This window comes from Archocentrus centrarchus, chromosome 20 (assembly GCF_007364275.1).
Source record: "Archocentrus centrarchus isolate MPI-CPG fArcCen1 chromosome 20, fArcCen1, whole genome shotgun sequence".
Classification (NCBI taxonomy): Eukaryota; Metazoa; Chordata; class Actinopteri; order Cichliformes; family Cichlidae; genus Archocentrus; species Archocentrus centrarchus.
In genome coordinates, this window is record NC_044365.1 from 30,258,439 (window position 1) to 30,281,612 (window position 23,174).

At 42.1% G+C, this 23,174-nt stretch overlaps 1 protein-coding gene across 1 annotated transcript; it reads right to left on the reverse strand.

The window, feature by feature from the left end:
- Positions 1-203: 203 nt before the first annotated feature.
- On the reverse strand, positions 204-12,985 carry dap (death-associated protein). The gene is made up of 4 exons (XM_030756969.1): positions 12,793-12,985; positions 12,040-12,136; positions 6,104-6,146; positions 204-2,115 (listed from the first exon to the last, which is right to left on the reverse strand). The coding sequence occupies exons 1-4, from the start codon at positions 12,977-12,979 to the stop codon at positions 1,996-1,998; spliced, it is 447 nt and encodes a 148-aa protein (XP_030612829.1). The 5' UTR covers positions 12,980-12,985; the 3' UTR covers positions 204-1,995.
- Positions 12,986-23,174: the final 10,189 nt, after the last annotated feature.

Sequence of the window (23,174 nt, forward strand, 5' to 3'; positions counted from 1 at the left end):
ATGCTCAAGGTGGGGTACAGCCCACAATCCATCAAGTGGGACTAGTTTGAACTTTTCAGACATATTAGACCATTTCTCTTCTATAGTACTAAACTGAAAAGCTTTTTTTTTTTTTAAATGTTATGAGTCACAAGGGAGCGACGTTTCTGCCCCATCATTCATTAATAAATGTAAATGAAAACAAACTAAAAAGGTCATTTTTTTAAGATACTCCATATCTTTATTTACTATGACAACCATACCTAATGCCTAAGTCCACTCAATGACTTTATACAATTTGAACAATTCAAGAAAAAGTACTGAGAAGAAATAACAATTGAAATAGAATTAAATTAACACAGGAAATCATTTCTTCTTGGCAACATAATTTCTTCCGTTGTTTCTTTCCTGGAAACCTGAACATTAGTGTTGCAACAAATAATACTCGAGCGCAAGACGATTTTAAGGAAAAGGGTGTTTTTTTTGTGTGTGTGTATATATGTGTGTGTGCTGTAGCGCATCACTTTCTCAGGAAATCCCATGTGGATTTTCGAGTGTTGTACACGTTTTCTGATATGTGATGAGCCAAGTAGTGATAAACATGTTGCACCTTCTTTGTACACCGACAAACAGTCACATGGCCGAAACGTCTTTGCTTCGACGCGTTTTGTATGGAATGTAGAGACTTCTCTTTTTCCCAGCCTGTGCTGTTCTCCTTTAATGTTCCCATTTTCACCTTCATCTGACAGTTTAATGCCTCACTCTTTCCTCAACTGCTTCTCTGTGATGCTTTGTTCACCTTGTAATTAAGTCCCTCGTGATATCTGAGCTAATGTTAATGCAATCACAGAGCGTCCTGCAGCTGGTGGTTTTCTTTAAGTTTCGTTACATATTTGGCTGCACTTTCATTCCGTCACAGATAAACATGAGACTAATGAGCCCGCGCGTCTTAAAATCCAAGCGATGAGGCACCGATGGTAGAGTTTTACCGTCAACAGGTTAAGTTTACGTGTAAAATCGATTAAGACTGCCAGGAAAAGAGAGATATCAGTACAGCTAAGGCTGATAACTGTGAATGATAAAAGGTAAGAACGGTGACACTGGAGGAAACGGTGATAAAAGCTCAACAGGTTTAACGGTGACCCGGAAGCTTCATTAGCACGTGTTGACTGATGACATCAAGCATGAAAAAGCTTTTGGGTAATGGCATCAATATAGCAAAAAAGGGCTATCTAAAATATCTATAATATATGTGTGTGTGTGTGTGTGTGGGGGGGGGGGTATTCACAAGATTCAATCAAGCATTGCATTACTCATTCTCTTACACATTTCTAGCATTAATATATAATACGGGTGACCAGGTCAAATGGAATGCTTGTCAAAGCTGTTGGTAACTTAAGCACTTGGGCTAATGATTACTTATTGCTGTCATGTAATTTGCTAGTCTTACTTTCTCTAGTCTAAGCTGCTGAATTACACATTCAAAAGCTGCTTCCTGTGGTCTTTTTGGTTCGGAGGGTTGGTAAACAGGCATCCACCTCGTGATTTCTCGACTGGTTCTTTTGTGACGATCAAAGCATCGTAGCGTGGGCTCGGTTGGTTAAGCGGGCTGATTGAGAGGTTGCTGTGATTGAATGGATGTGGCGAACGTTCCCCCAAACAGACTCAGATCTGAGATCAGTTTCTCTGTTAATATTTGATTTGTGGAAAGAGAACAATTTTAGAAGGCTCTTCACCTGTTTACATCACCTTATGACTATTCAACTGGAAAACAATCCTTCATAAGTGCAGAGCTGCTAGAGCGGCACCAATGCAGCAGGGGTATTAAGAGTGGGATTTGTACTGGAGCTGTACTGACTTCAAATATCTGTTGCTTACTTTCCCAAAAATATAATTACTCTTATTATTTAAAGATCTGTGCCTGGTGGGGAACCGTTTTCATCCTGTGTGTTCCATTTGGAAGGCCGGCTGGTGGAGTTAGTAGCTTGGTGGCTTGGTTGTAGATTGCTGCCTGGCTCACTTGCGGGGTTGGTGGATATGCTGGTTGATGTGCTGGGCAGGGGGCAGCTTGGGTACACCAGGCTGGGGCTTGTTGTGGGCCACCTGGGCAGCTGCTGGGGTGAAGTCCTTATCACCCTAAAGAAAAACAACACCACAAAAAACAGTCAGGACAAAAGAGTGAACTGCACTTAAGCCACAAGGCTAGCAGTGTGAGTAGGATGAAACGCCACGACCACAGCAAAGGCAATCCAAAGGAGACTGGGAAAACAGCAATAGTAATAATACAGCACTATACAGTGTTGTTGGGACCTTTCTAAAACATTATTGGTGGAACACTTCCTGTGTGTGCGTGTGCAAACTGTGTTTGTTACCAGCTTGCGTGGTTTGTTTCTATCCCTGCGTGATATGATACAGTATGTGGATTTTTAAATCCTTCCCCACTGATCTCCTAAAATGCATGACAGGTACAGTATGGAGCACTTATCTGTTCTCCGGGTTCAAACTATTATTCCAAGGAAAATGCACATAAACAGCCCTGCTGCTTCTAAATCCCATCAACTCACAGAATTTTAATCAGCAACTTAGGAGAATGACAGTTGGATTTCGTCCTCCTTTTGTCGTTATCTCCCCCCCCCTTGTGTCTCCATCTTTGCCAGGTTTTCATTTCTCTCATTTCCTGTTTCTTCTACCTGCTCCATCTGCTGCTGGCATCCCTTTATGCTTAGCAGCAATGCACTAGTAGCGCACTCACATATAGCCATGGGTATGAATAGGAGATTTTATCTACTGTACAGTTATATAGGTTGATGGTGAGCTTGATTAAAGCTGTAAAACCAAGTTCTTAAAGTATAAAAAGCACACAGTACACATACTGCATTGACTGACTGGATGGCTGACCGTTTTAATTCTTTCATCTGAAATCTTTGGGTTTATTTAAACTGGCAATTTGCTGATGCCCTCTCATCTGTCCAGATGTTACCATATGTGAATGTTACTCCATCATAAAAATAACAACACACAGTTCCTTGATATCCTCATTTCTCAGGATGTTCACATGGATGGAGTTATATAACTCCTTTAATCAACCTTCTGCAAACAAACACACAGCCTGTTTTTCTGAGCTTCTTGCTGAACTTTACTCACCCACCCCGCCCTCGCTTGACCCTAATCCGTTCTGCTTAATGCGTTGGGTTTTTTTTTTTTCTTTTTTCACTGCATGTGTGGCTGCGTGCCGCTTTTCCAGCAAGTTGGTGTTTGCGTGTAGGCGGGCACACAAACAAAGTGTGCGTGTCTGTGTGTGTGTGCTTCTTTCATTTAAAGAAAATTCCAGAGCTAACTCCAGGGGATGTGGATGGAATTGACCTCCAATTAGCCTTCACTCTCTTCTGAAGCTCAAAGCTTTCCCCGTGAATACCTCTGTCCTACTGCAGAGGTGTGGGAGGGAATATAACAAATTAACTGTGTTATTGCACCACGCTGTGAAAAGAAGTGAGGGTGACTGGTATGTTTGGGACTGACAATGCAAAAATCATCAAAAATGTGTTTGATTTTCATATGTTTAATTTAATTATTGATTTTTAAGAAAATAATTACAGTATCTACAGTAAACATCAAGCCAATGAGGCCTATTCTCATCTTGGAGGATTACACTGGCTTGTATTAAGTCCATAAAGTCTTTATAGCACTTCTTCATATTGTAGCAGTGTGGTTTGAATTGTTTCCACTTGATTAAAACAGACTGACAGAAAGCTCAGTGTTATTGTACTCTGCACACATTTGCTTGTGGAATGGTCATTTTCACACAAAAATAAATAATTAAATACACATAAAAAAATTTGTTTTCACTAATATTAAAACCAAACCTGCTTTACTGACCTTCAACAAACATTAAATGGCTGAAATTCAAATTTTCATTTGCTAGGTGCTTGGTGTCAGGAAGCACACATTTTCCTTTTTTCAATGGCAGCAGGTGGTTGCCAGGGGCTCACTGACTGCCCTCTAGGCCTCTGTGACTGTGACTTCAACAAGAGGGCAACTGTTTTAATAATACACCCTCTACTTCAAAACCAAGCCAGTGTAAAAATGATGCTCGGTGAAATTTTCTTTAGCTGCAGAATATTATAGTTTGCCTTAAATGAGGACAGTGAGAAGGAGTTTTCACAGGACTCAGTGCAAGCCAGTGAAAAATTAAGTACACCCTTACATCTCCCATAAGTAAGTAGCAGTCAGGTGCTGTTAATCAAATGCACTTGAATAACTGATCATCAGCTAGCGTGAGCACCTCTAAATTTTGGCAGCTTGCTGGACTGCAGATTTCATGTTTGTCACATTGTGTCAGCACAATCTTCCCAGGAGAAACTCTACCCAAAGGTCAGACTGTGCAATGCTCAGAGAAACTGACTCTACAGGTCTCAGCGTGTTAAATGTTAAAGTTCGTGACAGGGAGATTAGAAAAAGGAAGGACTGCCCAGAGAAAGCCTCCAGCTTAGGTTTGCAAAGCTGCATCTGAACAAACCACAAGACTCCTGGAACAATGTCCTTTGGAGAGACGAGACCAAAGTGGAGATGTTTGACCATAACGCACAGCACCACGTTTGAAGGCCAAACACAGCATATAATAAGACTTCATACCAACTGTCAGCACAGTGGTGGAGCTGTGATGATTTGGGCTCGTTTTGCAGCCAGAGTACCTGGGCATCTTGTAGTCACTGAGTTAACCATGAACTCCTCTGTATACCAAAGTATTTAAGAGTCAAATATGTGGCCATCTGTCTGTTGCAATGGTTCAGTCAAAGTCCAGACCTCAACCTGACTGAAATGCTATGGCCTTAAGAGAGCTGTGCATAAATGAGTGCCTGCAGATCTCAGTGAACTGAACCAATATTCCTCCACAATGATATGAGAGACTGATAGTCATACAGAAAACCATCACTGAAGTTATTGCTGCTAAAGTGCATTCTACAAGCTACTGAATCATGGGGCGTACTTAGTTTACTTTAGTCTATTTTACGACTTCACTTTTTTTGTGTGTGTGAAGTCTTTGAGTGAAGTCCAAACCAAAAAAAAAACAAAAAAAAAAAACTATTCATGGACAGGGAAGGAGTATTGCTAGACCTGTAATGTCCTCCCTTCACTTTATTTTCTAATTTCTTCTTTAGCTAGTCTTTCTTTAGATGCTTTACTCCTTTGCAATAGTTATATTACAAAAAATGCATTTCAAAATCACAGAGTGCAACTGAATGAAAAATTAAAGGTACACAGCCAGGAGGCATCGTTTGTTTCTTTTTCTAAGCAAAAAAAAGAAAAAAAAATCCCTGCAGACCACACACACAGGCACCCACACACACACAGAGTGAAGTATTTCGCTTTAACTCTTAAAAGGCTTTTCTGAGGCTTTGTGCACTGCTAGCCTCTGGGCTTGATGGCAGTGATAGGGGGCAAATGGGAGGGCTAGAGGAGGATCGGGGGGATAAATGGGATGCCTGCCACCTTCTGATATCACTGCAATCTTCCGCAAACAATCTGCCTGGTCTGACACACACACAAAGCAGGGAACGAAGCCATGCAGGCAGTCAAGGACACTTTTCACGCAGACACATGCACGCAGACATACAGCCAAAAAGAATTAAACACAAACAGCTATTCACAGAGTTTGACCCACTTTTCAAAAGCAGCAGGTCAGGGCTGTAAAAGCCTAAACAGACACTCGGGGGTTGATGCAGTTCAAGCAATATGTGGTTAATATCCAGCATTTTGCAGTAAAGTGAAGTTCTGGTTAATGTGCAGCTTGCAATGTTCAGTTTTCATTCAGCTTTGTCCGAGGAGTGGATTTAACTCTGTGGTCATTTTTGATTTTGCAGAATGTCTTGGTTTTTGTATGGCAGTGCAGCATTTCACTGCCACCAGATTCACAAATAACAGATAAGCCATTTTTCCTTTTCTCATTTGGCACCAATGTTCTCTCAATTTTCCTTCAGTCCCCTGCTTTTTCCTCCCGTCTCTCTCTTGTTCTTCATGAACACTGAGCCTCTAGTCGTCCCTGTAGAGCTCCTGTCCCAGATATAAACCACCTTATAATGCTTATTTCAACACTACTGGTGGTCTGTATAAATGTGTGTCTTACCTTTGTAACCACTCCAGACACAATTACAGGGGCTCTCGGTGGACTAAAAAAGGAGACAGAAAAGAGAAATTAGAAAGGACAATCACTTTTTTTTTTAACTGGGTCAATGTCTGCATATAGTTTATGCCAACATTTACGCAAGTTTACCTACATCTAATCCCCCCAAAGTAACACTGTACCAAAATAAGAACACCTCAGGTTGTCAAAGACTTGTAACACCCACCCACCAACACACACACACAAACACCTACACTCACACCCTGGATGGACCTGCCAGCAGCTTAAATAGCTCCCATTCATTCTGGCCAAACACTGAGGCTCACAGCTTCTCGATGGAAAGGAAAAGAGGGGTGTAAGAAAACTAAAGCTATGAAAGAAAGAGAGTTAAAGTGGCGCCTGATGATGATGATGAAGAAGAAGAAAAAAGATTTAGGAAGGAGGAGAAAAAGGAGAACCGACAGAAGAAAGGACAAGGAGGAAAGAAAGGAGATGAGGGGTGAAGGCAAGACGGGGCAAACAGAGAAGGCAGAGGAGGAGGAGAAAGAGGGCAGAGGGAACCGGGGAGTGAAATACCTATATAATAACAGTGTTAGAGGAGAGCAAAAGAGGATGAAGGAGAGAGGCAGGCGAGCGCTCACTCAGACATAGAGGGAAGGGATGGAGGCAGAGAAAAAGATGAGGAGGAGGAATGCAGAACCTGAGGTAAGTATCGACCTTGACATGACAAACGAGTGCCGTCTAATTTTACGGCATAGTCACCCCCCCCCGGCTAAAAGTACAGTCAAGTTAGCCACCTTCAAAACTCCACTTAAGGACATTAACTATAGCAGCAAGCATGTCCAGCTTACCTCATTAACAGCCTAATTTAGATTGGAAAAAAAAAAAAGAAGAAGATGAAAAGTTTCTAACACAGACTTCAACCTGCAGTCTCAGCAGTCAAAATAAGAAAATTTCAACCATCTGCTCCTTTCTTTTTAATATTTTTACGATTCACTCACAACTTTTCCCAATCACGGCCAATTAACAGTTCAGGATTTCCAGCATATCTGTGAAACACCGAGCTCACCAATCAGCATCCAGGCGCTTATCTTAATGAGAAAATTCACACCTTGGTATTACATTAATGCTCAGATACATCAAATATCATTGATTATTCCACGCTAGCCGCTCGTCAAAATGTGAGGTTGAGAGGTTCTCTATTAGCAATTCAATTAACTAAAAATATAGCATATTAGCACCACAAGTGTTCCTCATTCTAATCAATGCTAAGTTAGATGGGAGGAGGTCATGGAAATAGAATTTTAAATGTGTTAAGGTTAGCTGGGGAACAGATGGAGGGTAAATTAGCAAGTGAATATGAAGGGAAAAAAATGTGATTGAGCGCTATTGCTCTTCAAATGAGAACGCAGCCCTGTTAAAGTGCTTTTCTGAAGATCAACTCAAACGACGGCATCTAGAATATTAACTTCAACTCTACTGATCCATGCAGATGCAAATAAAAACATGTAACACACATGTAGAGGACGCTGCTTCAGTTTCAGGTTCATGTGAAGCGACAGTCAGGTGCAGCACTGGGGTTGAGGTGAACTGGGATGCTCAGCTGGATATGTATTCATATCCTGGCACAGTGTGGACTCACGCTGGGCAGTCACACGCCTCTGTTACAGTGAGTGTCTATCTCTACTGTGTGAGCTGTGGTGAAATCCTGAGATATTATAAGACAGACAGCAAAGTGAGAGGTGTTACACCCCCCCAGGGTTAAGAGAAAGGTCAGTGCATAGAATTAAGCATATTAAGTATACTGTTTCACAGGGTGCTGCTTGCTTCTGGGATTGGGCATTAGGGCCATAACAACAGACAGATGAGACATGTCTAGACAAACTGGGAGGGTTGGGGGGGGGGGGGGGGGGGGGGGGGGGTCTTAGCATTCAGCTCCTTCAGGTCTTAAGAGATTTGTTTTAGAGCTTGTAAGCTTTGTACTTGTCTGGATGATCACACAAAAGTTGTTTTTTGGGGATTTTTTTTTTTTTTTTTGAGGGGGGGGAATGAAACATGCATTACCAGAACAGCTTAAATCCACCTTGGCACTATTTTTCCAGGTCTCTGGGACTTTAGTGGAGGGATGGAAGACTATTTTACCAAATGATATTCTCTCATCTGGTGTTTTCACGATGATGGTGGAGGTCTTCTCCAAAAATCTCCCATAAGTATTCAATTTGGTTCAACCTGGTGACAGAAGGCAGTAGCAGATTATTTTTTAATGCTCATTCCACCACTTTTGTGCTGATTTTTTTCTTTGACCAAGCCAAAGAGCTTTTAGCCAAAGTCAAACAAAAATCATTAGAATTACTAATGTCTTTTTTTTCTCATGCATAATAGAAATTTTAAATTTAAAATAACTAGGAACTGCACAAGGTAACACAGACTCATTGCCTTCCCTTTCAGTGCATCAGTTGCACTTACATCTGCAGTCATGTCCCCACCCGAAGGCCAATTCTGAGCCTGGAAAAACGACGATCAAACCATGCACTGATCCCTGGTGCCCTGTGGATGAGAACGTTGCCATTCTGGAAGAGACCACTCTCTTCCAGGCAGAAATGTTTCATCGGAGCATAAAAGGTGATCACAAGCAACAGTATCTGTATTGATTTGTAGTGAACCTCTCCTCTAATGGAACGAGTGGCCCTAAACCGTGCCAACAAACGCCTCTCCCAGCGCAGCAGAGCCACGGATCACCTCACTGCAGGGTCAAGGGTTCCGATTTTTCCTGTAATTTGTAAGCTGTCCGCAGCTACTGCATAATCACAAGCTGCAGACAAACACTAATGACAGGTTTTAGTCACACTTGATGAACAGATAACGGTAACTCAGACTTATTAATCAGAGATTAGTAAAACCACACCATGACAAGCCATGAATGCTTGATCTAGATACCACACAAAAGCATTATCCTTCAGATTAGACTACTGACACCTTTTTAATCTAATCTATCTGCATGGCAAAGAGGAACGACAGAAAGGCAGAGAGACGGAGAAATCAAAAGTTACAAAGACCTCTGCTGCTGGTGTGTGTGCGCGTTCACGGGCAGAAAGAGTCTGCAGGGGGCAGTAGAGAGCTGCATGGGGCGCTCGAGGAGGCTTTGTGCCAGGAGAGGGGAAGAGTTAGAGGAGAAAAAAAAAGAGCGAGGGATACGGGAGGAAAAGAGTGAGGGAGAGACAGAAATCTCAACTGTTAAGTCAAATGAAGAACTGTACAATAATCCATCCATGTGGCATTTTCTTTAACTGTTTTTCAGCCACTGCTGCTTCTACCCCACCCATTTCTCTGCTTCGGCAGAGCAGGAAGTTTGTTGCCGTGGGCGAGGTGCTGGTTGCCATAGAAACTGATGCCTGTTGCCTGTCTTCCCCCTTATCTCGTGTTCTCTCGCCTCTCAACTTTTCACCATGAGCTGTCAGCCTACTGCACATCTCACCACAGCTCCTGCGTACAGTGTATGTGTGCAGCAACCGAGTCGATCTTTTTTCCAAGTCCCTGGTACATATCCACCTCTCACCTAAAACCGGTAGTGCAACCAGCACTAAAGCCAATCACCTTGCACATAGTTTTTACACGTTTAGCTGACAGTCCCATCCAAATGATGTGCGAGTACTTCTTAAACTTCAAGAAGTGATGCACCGAGTGGCATGCTTTTTTCCACTCCTCGGACTCTTGCTGCATACATCACACTCTACCTGAATGTTCCATATAGTTACTCCTGATGGCTTTTGAGAACCACTTTCACATGATGAGGGAGCAGGAAGCTTCAGGTGGAACGCCAGCTTATGCTTCCCTTTCTTGCTTTTTTCCCCACTCTTTGCCACCTTCTCCTCCTCCATCTCTTACCTGTCCTTTTCCCTATCTTCATACAGCCATAGCACCCCCTTTCCATACCATAATAATCCCCTCCTATCCTAATCCTTTCCTCTCCATAATCCCAGCCACCTATTTCTCTCCTTGCTTCATCTGTCCATCTCAGCTAGATTGGGAGAGGCAGGTGCTCCCCCGACTACAACGCTCCACTGGCTGCAACTAATACGAAATTTACCCAGTAGCCACCTGCTAGACGTCCATCAGTGTGACACAGAGAAGGACCGACAGAAGCGTGTGTGACCGAGAGTTTCACTGATTGTATTTAGTGATGGAGTGCACTTACTCAGCCTCTCTTTTTTTTTTTTTTTTTTTTTTTTTAGAGGTCTTGACAGGTAATCTTTAGATCACAATAAAGAATTTGCACCTGCACTTCTGCAGCAGAAGATGAGAGCAGGCGGGTTCAAGACAGGGTGACTAAAAAGATCCTATTTTTAAAATGAGTGTAAGGAGCACAGGTGATCATCCTGGACTGCAAGCTCTGAAGGACAGTATCTGGAAGAGGCCTTGGTGTTTTAGTATTTCTAACTGTACAACTTAAAGCCTCAATTATGTCCCAAAGTAAGGCTGCAGAGGCTGCAATGGATCCTTGCACATTAGGAAAAGATGAAAGGATCTCCCCTTTGCACTGACAGTTTGTTTTTATATACTCTGAAACAACACAGCAAAATAAGGAAGTAGATACTTGTCAGGCTGGAATGGTGCTGATCACCATCTCTACAACAGGTATGAACTACAGTCTGCATGCTGTTTTGTACTTTTGATACCTGCTTGGCCTCCCTTTTCACTTTAATAACCTTTCTATTATTAGCACCAGTCATGTTGGCAGAAAAGAAAAGAAGACAACAGGAAATGACTTACTGGCACTGACGGGCTTGATGCTATTCCTGCTTTGAATTACGGGATAATGCTCAACCAACCAGCTTTGCAGATGAAGACCATGAAATATGTCAGCATGTGTGTGTAAAGTTGTGCACAGAAAATTTCCTGACAGTTGGCAATGTTCTTGAACCCTGCTCACTGCTGTGCACTGCTTGTCACTTCCAATTTACCACCTCTCATTAACACACACACACACACACACACACACAAAGACAGATATGTGGTGTGAATATGCCACCTGTGCCGATATGCACACAGCTGACGTACCCTTATGAATATTGAGGAGATATGTGAGGGCGTACGAGCACACATTCAAAGACAGACACACGCAGCAATGCTGAAAATAAGGAACTTGCAACAACACAGTTGCGGAACAGAGTGACCTCAGCACAAGCAACGCAATTCAAGCAACAAAAGACGAACATGCCGATGCAGAGACGGAACAATTATTGTCTCTCGGAAATAGAGCCAGCGCGATGTAAAACATTAAAACCGAGCCTGTTTATAGCAAAACAATAGCGACTGCTGAATAGGCTGTTCGAGTTAATGCTGTAATTATGCAGTAATTATGTTGTTTACTGAATTAGCTGGCGACAATACATGAAAAGTCTGCTGCAGATCTGCCTACAGTACAGCCTTATGGAAAAAGTGAAAGATGCTAAATGGCTTGGTTGGCAATTTGCAGGGCGTGTTTGTGATTAGCAATTTACAAATCACCACAGTTTAAAGGCTGCACACAGACTAACAGATATGTGTTTACTTAGGTCTTATAAGAAAGAATGTACAAACATGACAAGGCCCTGCACCACTCCGCTGCGTAGCAGTTTCATTTTGAATCCTTGTGCAGTCCTTATGTGTCCAGGCTCTTTTGTCTGTGTAGCTGTAGTTTTCTGCATTCCTGTGCAAACTTGCTGTGTAGTTATTTCATCTCTGTAGTAGTTTTGCCTGGCTTTTTGATAATTATCTGTCACTGTGGTTATGTTGCATGTATCTGCTGTCATTTCCATCTCTTTGCGGCTGCTTTACATCATTTGATGGTCCTTTCACTGATTTTCTAATAAGAAATGTTTAGTCACCACAAGCAGAGGTTCTACCCAAGGCGTCTCTTGGCCGCTCGGGCCTCAGGACCCTGCTCTAAAGCACGTTACCTGCTGCTGACGTACTCCTCGCTGTCATCTTTCTGCGGTGGTTCTGGGGCAGGAGTCGGCTGGTGCTTCTGCACTATCCTCATACCGCCTGCCTTTACTGGAAGACACCCACACACAGAGGGACAAACACATATGCAGTGATTTAAAAAAGGTCTCACTGTCAAAACAGGAACTTAAAAGTTAAAAAACAAGGGCATGGGTGCATGGACTGTAGAAGTGACTATAGAAGAGATTCATAAGTCTATTAATGACTGGCTCGTGGGCCTCCCACTGATCACAGGTTGGGGGCGAGGTGCATCTGTTATCTTACTGTACTATCAGTCCTGCAGCTGCTGTGGCCCGCTGCCTGCTACAGCTTATGTCCACGTACACCTTTTCCGTTTCTCTTCAGCCCGTGGCCTCCACGTCACCGCCACTCAGCAGCCATTAGCGGCAACATTGAAACATAAAACCTTTATAAGCGACGGCGGTGCTTACCGATTGCTACAATGTCAGCAGTGTGATGTTGCAAGATCCCACGCAAATCAGGAAGTAGAGAAATGTGCGAAAGACAATTACGGCACATTATTCTAAACGCAATCTGGACGGCACAGACGATTTATAGTCCGAGGCATCTGCCAGTTTAAGGGTTGCATAAGTATTAATCACCATCATGTGATTATTTATTTATTTTTGGGTCTAAGACATTGCAGAAACAAAGGCCTTCAGATTTATAGGCTTTGACAAACAGCACCACAACACAGGGAGGTTTACCTGCAGGGAGATGACCGCCTTTGGTTTCGACTTTCTCCTTCGGCGGCGACGACATGCTGTCTGCTGCGAGGAGGAAGCGGATCCTCGACTTAAAACCAATTCCTGCTTTATTCTGCCTGAAACTGTGGGCTACACTCAAGTCTGGATCGTCAACGTGGCTTTTTCCTGAGCATTGTTTGGAAACCATGCGTGATTGCGTCACGTGGAGCCGTAAGAAGCGCGCTGACGTCAGTCGCAAAAATCTTAAATCGTGTAGTCACATTGTTAAAAATAATTAACATAATACTTTTAATGTATTATTATTATTATTAGTAGTAGTAGTAGTAGTAGTAGTGACTTGTGTTTACTTTTAGCAGTCTCTTCTGGTCATTTATATCTGATTTATTTGAGCAATAAATCCCAGCAGTAGAATCACTTTCACTGTGTCCGCAGCAGAGCTGTCAGTAAAATGCTGCACGCTATCATGGAGGGCTTTAGGAGCAAAAATGACACAGATCTAATTGAGCTCATGATTTAATCTCTAACTTCATTACTATGCAAATAATAGTTGTGAGAATGACTAGTGTTGCTTTCACAATTCATAAATGTTTTAAACGCACTAAGAGCCCAGGCTACAAAAGAATAAATGAAACTAAATGTGTATCTATAGTAGGTATCCACCTACACAGCCTCTAATGCAGTGATCTCCTCTAATGAAGCAGTCTGTTTTCAGCTCGCACCAATAAACTGTCATGCTGAAGCAACAATTGGCAGACTGAGGAAAAAAGCACGAGAAGATTCAAGACAGGAAAAAAACAACACAACCACCAAGGTGTATGTGACAGTGATGACACCTACAGTACTTTCTGTTTTCAGACCACAAACCTGCCATTGTTCATTAAGTGGCTGTAACAGTAGAACTTAGATTTTCAGTCAGTTACCAGTTGCATATCTGAGAAAAAGTAAAACTAACTAAAAAATAATAATGTAAGGAGAAAAGTTGCAAACATCCATCTTGTTTCTGGTCTGTGGTGGTGATGGTTGACCATCAGTTAATTTACAGTTCTCATAAAATTAAAAGCATCAAGGTTAAAATTTAAAACACAGTATCATGGATTCAGAGTTCAGTGAATGTAAATACATTTTATATGAGAAGTCATATGATTGCAGTGTGTGTGTGTCTGTGTGTGTGTGTGAGACAGAAAGAGAGAGAGTGGTCACAGTGATGCATGCAGGCCAATCATAAACTCTAATGGCATAATTGCTGTGTCAAGTGGCAGCTGTGTTCTTCACTCAGACCATCAGAAAAGTGTTCGTCACACACTCATTCCATACATACTCTCGTGAATTTGAATATGTCTCTAAAATACACACACACACACACACACACACTGAATATAGATGGAATCATATAAATTCACAGACCTGTTTTTCCACATATTTTAGGTGGCACCTGGCATTGCTGTACATACACACACACATACACTACTGATGAGCAGTGGGTGTTGGCAGAGGAGAGGTGGTCAGCATCATGCTTGTCCTCGATGTGGGCTACAACTGTAGCCAGGATATGACTCCCCAAGGAAGCTGCTGACAACCAATCAACAGGCCAGGAGTTCACTCGCAGGTCAGGATGCAGATTGCTGAAAAAAATGATTAACTGTGATGTGTAATTTAAATGTTTGGATGTAGTTCAAGACAAGTCATTCCTACTGACAAAATCAGCCAGCAGGAGGACTTGTTGAATTTCTTTTCCTACATTTGACCAATTAATAGAAATGAGATTTATCTAATTTTAGATTAAAGAAGGAAAGCATGTAATTTTTTGTCTAATTATTTAAAAAAAAAAAAGCAACTCCCATACACATCAAAATAATAGTTTCTTTTAAAGGTACTTTTACTTACCTGGTAGAAATATCTCTTTTGGCAAGAAGAAACTCTCAGCTGAGGAAAGTTAAATGTATACTTAGGAATTTTTTAGTATCTCCATAAAGTCAGAGTACTGTAAAGATTTAAAAAAGACTGCTGAAAATCAGCGTGATGAGATGTCAGAGATATTTGGTCTCTATATGGATTAAGAGCCAAGATTTCCCACATTGCAACTTGGTAGCATCTTCCACTGAGACCATGTCTGATGAGGACTCGGCAAACAGTAGATGGATCACCTGAAGGGCCAGATGCATCTCTCAGGTCCTATTTCTGGTCTTTGCTGGATTTTCTTTCTTTTTCTTAAGGGTATGACTTTCAGATACTTTTCATCAGCTGTAGATGGTTGTTTAGGCCTGGCACCTGTTTTTTCCTGTTTTTTGTCCAGTTTCCTCAATGTTTTTAAGGACACACTGCACACCATGCTGAGGTATGCCAAGTTTGCAGCTAATAGCTCTTTGGGAATCACCTTGTTGGTGCAAAAATACAATTTTATGCCTTTCAAAATGTTATTTTTGGCATTTTCCACAGATTCAACTAAAGAAATGGGAATACATGATGTGTTTTTGCAACAGGCTGCTAGTAAAGTGGCTGAAGAGCCACCCACCCCTCCATCCATCCATCCATCCATCCCTCCATCCACCCACCCCTCCATCCATCCATCCATCCTCCACTTATCCAGTTCAGGTGTTTTAGACATTAGGTTGTTTTATATGGGATAAAATTATGTTTATCAAAACAGAATTGCTTATTTTTACATACAGTACATGACTGTCTGCTTTAATGGTTGAACTACAGCTTATTTTATTTTGATTTATTAAAAATGTACATTCATTTTTTCTTCTTTCAGATATCTTTGTATTATCACTCAAATTTTTTCCAGAAGGCTTTGAGTTTCTGTATGATTTAGATGTGTGTGGGCCTTTGTCTTTGAATTGTAGCCCCTTCCAGAGGGTTAATATTTTTTCACATCTGCTGTTTGATTGCCACACAGGGCTGGTATTTAATCTGATTCCTTGTATCAGACTCTGATGAAGACTTAGGTGATATACATTGGTAAGCTTTTTTCTGCCGAGTTGCTCCAAGAATAAACTTGTCACACTATTTTACCAAAAGACAGGGTGCCCAAGTAGCCCTTCTTTGATATTGTGAAGAGGTGTCCACATTAGAAAATGACGGATTTGTTACATTTTTGAAGACAATTTATCTTTATTTTATCATATGCTCCCCTTCTGGTTCTGTGACCCTAACCTTATGCTTTCCTGCACTACAGCCTGATTCTATCTGCCATTCTCTTCCAAGAAATGTTGCCAAATCTAATTGAGGTTGTTGTCTAATATCAGTTCACTAGCAGGAATCAGTTGTTTCTTGCCATTTAATACAGTTAAATTATAAGCAACAAAGAAAACAAATGTTTTTTTTTTCCATGGGAATGAATTTTCTCAGTGGAAAATTCAAATATATTTGTGTAATTTTTCTTAAAAGTAAGCCACATTAGCACTCTACAACCAATACAATGCGTGTCTGTCATTTATCTGCTACTATATATAATGCTGGTCTAGAAGCAAGTGGTACCATCAAGCACAGAGATTAGAAAGCTGTTTTTTTTTTTTTTTTAACCTTGTCAGTGTGACAGTCGTTGTGATACAGTGTATCTGTCATTATTTCATGTTACAAAGCCCCTCATGCATTTGATTTTTTTTATTTTTTTATTTACTGAAGTAGTACATTTGACAAAAAAACACAACATTTAAAGTCTGATTAACAAGGGTCGATTGCCAATGAAAATCAGTTGAATGAAAGTGTGAAAAAGGAAAAGAAAAAGCAAAGTAAGACATATAGATAGAAACAGTAAACTTGTCATGGATTTAGGAGGCTGCACAATTTCCAGTTATTTCAATGACTCTGGATGCTCACTATCTCAGTGTCGCTACCTGCATTCCTGCTCTTTCTGTGGTGCCCAACCCCAGCAAGCAATGACTGTCTCAGCACCAATCAATATTCCAGCACTGAAAGAAGCCTTAAAAATCACCCTAACCCAGATTTGGTCAATGTTTAAATTTTTCAGAAGGTTTTCACTGAGGGATTTTTGCTCAGCCATCATTTTCTGTTACATGCAAAAACCTTCAGTCAGATGGACAATTAGACAGCCTGCTTGCCACAAAAGTTAAGGAGGAGTTCATGATTGGCCCCTTTCCTCAATCACCTTTACCCCCTTTTTTTGCATCAGCCTGTTCAGTGTTGCAACCAGGACATATTCTGGAAAAAAAATGTATAGTCATCATTGATCTATCAGCCCCTCGTGGTAGCCACATCCCAAGCATCAGTGCTTATTTTCTGATGATTACTTCCCCCCAAATACTCAACCTGAACCATGCCATCTCCCTCATAAAACTTGCTGGCAGAGGTGCCTGGCTTTCAAAAGCCGCCATCACAATTGCGTTCAAAGTCCTGCCAGTTCACTCCAACTTCTGGTGCCGTTTTGGAGTCAAGTGGAAGAGTGTGGAGTATTTCACAGTTAGGCCTACATTTGGCTGCAAGAGCAGCCTCAAACTGCTTGACTCTCTTTCCAAAGACTTGTGTTGGATCCTTATCCACAATCACAAACTGCCATATCTGATTTCCTGGTTATATCTCCTGCCACATCACCCCCAGCTCATGGGTTAATCACCCTGAAATCAGTTTTTGATGAATTTGGTGTTTCCTTGCCAGAAGAGAAAACAGAAGGTCTTTCGATGGGCCTGGACTTTCTCGACATAACCCTCAACACTATCAGATTTCTTTGCCCACAGAGAAACTCACTCACATTAATCTCCTCCTCTGAAACTTTCTCCTTACTCCTTCTTGCACCAAATAACAGCTGCTCTCCTTTTTAGGACACTGAACTTCACTTTATGCATAACCTCAAAAGGCCATTCTTTCATTTCTCACGTGCTTTCACTCACATCATCTAAACCCTCCCTTTTTGACACACCAACTTTAATGGCGTCACCTTCTTTTATGACACTCAGTTGTCCTGCACTGATGACATTCAGTGCTACACAGATGCTGCTCTTTCTGATGCTGAGAGGTGGTTCTCCTCTAAATGACCTTTCGTATTCAACCAGTAACTTCAAAACTGTTTCCCATCATCATCAGCTGTTTATGAAAGGGCAGAACACATTCAAGGCCACCATAAGGCCATCGCTGACTCCTTTTCTCATCTCTCCCTCCAGACATTCAAAGCCTTGGCCTCACATGCAGAAGCAGATCCCACGCCAGTACCTCAATTTCACCCACAGTATTCGAGATCCAAGCCTCATTATCACAGAGCTCATTAGCCTATCTCAAGAAGCCATCATTAACACCCTTGTTCCCAGCACTGTCCACTTGCTGGATTGCTTGGAACTAATTCCATTTCTTTCACTCCTGCTTCAGCCTACTCTTCCCATCCTTCGACACTGCTGCATTGTCTAGCTTTGCACCATACGCACACCAGTCCCCATCTATCAAAATCACCATAATTAAATCTTATCTTAGCCACATCACTTTCTTCACAAAACTGCTCACGGGTTCCCCCCTGCCTGTCTTCTACATTATTTTGGCTGTCACTACACATTAAAGCCCTCCAGCATCAGACATCTCCTACAACTTTCAACTTTTCTCTCACTGCATATCACACTACAAACTCACCCCTGAGCCCTTATGAGTCATTAGCCCATTACCTCCAGCTTCAAAAATTCCAGCTCACTTCCCTTCACACCCTCCATTCATCACTGAGTCTGGCCACTTGGCTACCAGATTCTGGTTCTTCTCACACTTCTCAAAATTTCTCTCATTGTCTGGACTTTCTCCTGATCTCATCTCTGGCCATTCCTTCTATATCAGAGCAGCTACATTTGTTTCACACAAAGGGATCCATGACCACCTGATTACGGTCCTGGACAGTTGGTCATCACAAGTCTACCAGTTGTATATTTGCAACAATCTTGAAGATCTTTGTAACGCTCAGTCATCACATTTTCTGGGAGACGCCGTCTTTGGGGATCTGCCCAGCATGGGAGTTGCTGCCAGTCCTCACTGAGGCCTTCCCCAACCCGCAGTCTCAGGGCTAGCTCTAAGATTAAGATTATTCTATTCTCCTTCAACAAATGTTGCCAAATCTAACTGAGGATGTGTTCTCTACTACTGAAATGCAGTCAAGCTTAGAGCGTATGATAGAAGCAAGAGGAGGTAGAGACAAACATATTCTGAAATCCTCTTAATATCATGTTTATTTCCAGCCCTAAGTGCAAACCAGTCCCTTGTGTGAGTGAGCACATGTGGTTCCGCCTGTCACTGCACACATCCACAAACGTATGAGTGTGTGTACATATGTGGCCACTAGATGGAAGAATGCAGCTTTACTTCATCAGAGTAGTGTTTCCCGTGAAGTATGTGGGAGTTTGTGTCCTGCAGGATTCATCATCACTGTCATTCTCACAAAGCTCAGGCTGTGATGCCCCAGAAAAACTGAAGAGTCACTGCACAACTCTAAAGCAAAAGACAAATAGAGAGCTCCACGCCCAGCTCATTTTGCCCTCCCTCTCACACTTGTGTGACACTCTCCTTCCACCCTTCTCTCTGTTCCTTGCATTTTTCTCTGCCTTTACACACAAGACTGAGAGCGAGGGAGAGCTTTCATTACTTAGGTGAAAATACATGGCATGCATTCAAATTGCCATAGGTGAAATCCTCTTCTGAAGTCAGTGATCTCAAACACCTGCCCGCGGCTGATATCAGTGTGTGTGTGTGTGTGTGTGTGTGCTGCCTGGGCCTTTGAGAGGAGCACTCTCAGTGACGGCGTACAGAGAGACAGAATGAGGACGTCACAGGTGAGTGAATTTGTTCAAACTGACAAGTGCACACACACACACACACACAATGTCTGACGTACATAGTCTCTCTCTCGCACACACGCAGGCACGCACGCCCACACACACACACACACACACACAGTGATTTAGCTCTGTGAAAGCCAGCTGGGTCTTCTGCAACAGTGCTATCACACACGAACAACCAAGGTTTCTGCTCTACTCTGGAGCATTGACTATTCGATACCTGACATGGCGCCTTATGTTATGTTGTGTGTGTGTGTGTGTGTGTGTGTGTGTGTGTGTGGGAGAGAGAGACAGACAGACAGACAGAGAGAGAGAGAGAGAGACAGAACCAACCACAGGAGCTTGCACTTAGTTGCGTGGGTCCATGTCAGTCGCTGTCAGTCTGTAACAGGGTAAAATGTGAGGAAAGAGAAGAACCAGAGCAATAAGCATGTTGATTATCAGTAGCCTAATGTGAAGCTTTAGTGAGCATCATTGCTTTGCTCCCTTTGCTCTAAAGGTTGAGCTCAAGTTTAGTTAGGAAACAGTGAATCAGTTTTTCTCTGAAAAGTCAGCTACCTCGAGAATGGCTGTGCCTGAGGTAACCTCATTTTAATGGCAAATGAGACTCCCACATCTCTGAGGTTTGGAGGTATTGACGGAATCGCTTCTGCATGATTAAAACAATTGTAAGCAATTGGAAAGTAAACATTTTTTGTGTGGAATGGACACTTCTGGGATATTGATTGCTATCCGTGCTAGCAGCGGTCTGCGGGCTGATCCCCTTAACATTTTCAACTTAAATTATCAACAGTTGTTGGACTGATTGCCTTGTGCAGACATTCAGGGACGGCACAAAATGTTTCCTGAAGGCTTTCCTGCACCTTTTGTCAAGCAGTTCCATTAGTTTAACTTTTGCTTGTTAAATCAATAGATCAACAATGCTTGAATAACATGCCATGAAATTAAGTACATGCCTCCTTGGTTGGCCTGTAATTCCTCCATTTTTCAGTTTAATAATAGTCTCAGCTTTGTGTTCAGTGATAATCAACTAGTTATCACAAAAACATGCTGATAAAGGTAAACTTCATTGCTGCTGAACATTTGTGGTTTCACTATGAGTATGCTACATTTCAACAAATCATCTTTGTGACTTTTCACAAATTGACTTAGTGTATTAAGGTTTGCCATGCTTTTATATTCTTTGATATTTTTCCTTATTCTTGCAGGCAGCTATTGTTCATTCACTTTAAATTTTCACACTCATAAAATGTTTTAGTTTTACAACCAGCGAACCAGTCTGCAATCATTTTGTTCATGTGTCACATGAGAGCAGACGCAACTGAAACACGTGCCTGCCAAGTGTAAAAAAAGTCCGTGCTGATACATGAAATGCATCTACACTGCAACGGAGACTTAAGGCTCTTAACTTCTGATGAATGCAAAGAGTCATGAAGGGCAGCATTTAGGAAGGAAATGTGGGCAATTTAAATGTACACAGCACTGAATGAGCTTTTGTTAATTTGTTCATGAGGCAGCCTTCTACATCATGAAGTTAAAAAGAAATAAAAATGAACCAACGCCATTAAGCGCAACTGCTTATTGAATGTTCGACCTCTTCATTCACTCGGCAGTGCGCTCTCTTTACTGTAATGTCTTGTGTAGCATGTGCCCAAAGGTTTTCCATCACTACTGACTTTCTAAGGCTATCTTCAGCTATATTAATAAACACTGCTCAGTGTAAGCGCCCTGTGAAAAGAGCTTTTTTGGCAAGCATCAAATTGAAACATCCTGCCTCTTCGCACAGGTGTAAATGAACCATGATAACACCCATGTCAAATGGGAGAGAACATCTTGCTGTAGGGAGGCTTTCTGACATTTTTTATTTCTGATACTTAGCTGGTAGACGCAGCAGAATTTATGACAACAGGGAAAATGAAAACTGAGAGGTACATATCCTTGATTCAAATAAATAGGGATTTCAAAAAATGCTCCTGAGAGTCCTGTTTGTCTGCAAAAGCCTGTTTGCCTGCTTTTCTCCTCTTCTGTAGTGTACTTATCGGAGTCCTCTCAAATTTTGCCTCCAAAATAACCAGCAACACTCCTTAACCCTCCTTCTCTGTACCACAGCAGCTTTTCAGTACTTGCTGCTAACCACTAAATGCAAACCCAATGGTTAATGAGGGTAAATGTGTGTGTATTGTTATGGCAGTTTTAACTTTTTTTTTTTTTTTTTGTGGTGAATCTGTGTAGAGCCTACAACATAACCTATGCAAGTGGCTGACACCTTTGCCAGGGTTCTTGATTGTTAGTCCTTATTGTGAGGCGATGATTGCCATCCATCCATCTTCTTCTGCTTATCCAGACCCCGAGGTGTTCCCAGGCCAGCCGAGAGATATAATCTCTCCAGCGTGTTGTGGGTCTGCCCTGGGGCCTCCTCCTAGTAGGACATGCCCAGAACACCTCACCCAAGAGGTGCCCAGGGGGCACCTGGCTCCTTTCGATGTGGATGAGCAGTGGCTCTACTCTGAGCCCCTCCCAAATGGCTGCACTCCTCACCCCATCTCTAAGGAAGAGGCCAGCCACTATTTAGAGGAAGCTCATTTCTGCCGCTTGTATCTGCGATCTCATTCTTTCAGTCACTACCCAAAGCTCGTGACCATAGCTGAGGGTAGGGACGTAGATTGACTGGTAAATCGACAGCTTCGCTTTCACGCTCAGCTCCCTCTTCACCACGATAGATGGGTGCAGCGTCTGCATCACTGCTGCTCCAGTCCATCTGCCAATCTCCTGCTCCCTTCTCCCATCACTTGTGAACAAGACCCCGAGTACTTAAACTCCTCCACCTGGGGCAGCAACTCATCCATGAGCTGGAGTGGAGACTACACCCTTTTCTGAGGACCATGGCCTCAGACTTAGAGGTGCTAATTCTCTCTTGTTATTCTCTCCCTGATAAATTAAAAAAAAAAACTAACAAAAAAAACGCATGTATAAATGCATGGGAGGAATTGACAGTTTTGAACAGGACAATCACAATAGTAGCGGTCAATGTCGATGAGACCTGTAGTTACATTTCCAGGGAGGTGCACATCAGGTTACAGGTTCTCAGAGGGGTTTGTGATTACGATGTATTTATGTGGTAGATTCAACACAGAAGTGAATAAAACAAAGAATGAGAAAATGAAGAAACAAACATTAAACTTTTTTTTTTTTTTTACTGGTGCTGCTGAAAAAAAGGCCTATGGGGATTGAAAGTAACAGAGAGACTAAGAAGAAGAAAGCAAAACTCAACTAAAATTATGACAACAGCTACATTAAATTTGGTTTCATCGCTTCTGGGGATACTAATGCTCCAAATCCCTTGTATGTGGTGTGCGTGGGGAGAAGCTACCAAATGAGGCTGTGAAGCCTTCAAAGTTACTGGAGCATTTGGAGACTAAATATCCTACTCTGAAACACAAGCCGGTGGATTATTTTCAAAGACAAGACACGACAATCAGAGGCAGGTGCTAAAGTCTGCAACTTCACTTAACATCGCTGCTTTGAAGGAGTCATATGTGGTGGCTAATTTTATCACCAATGGGGAGCAGTTGATTCTTCCAGCTGCAGAGGACATTTGTTTGAATCATTCTGGTGAAG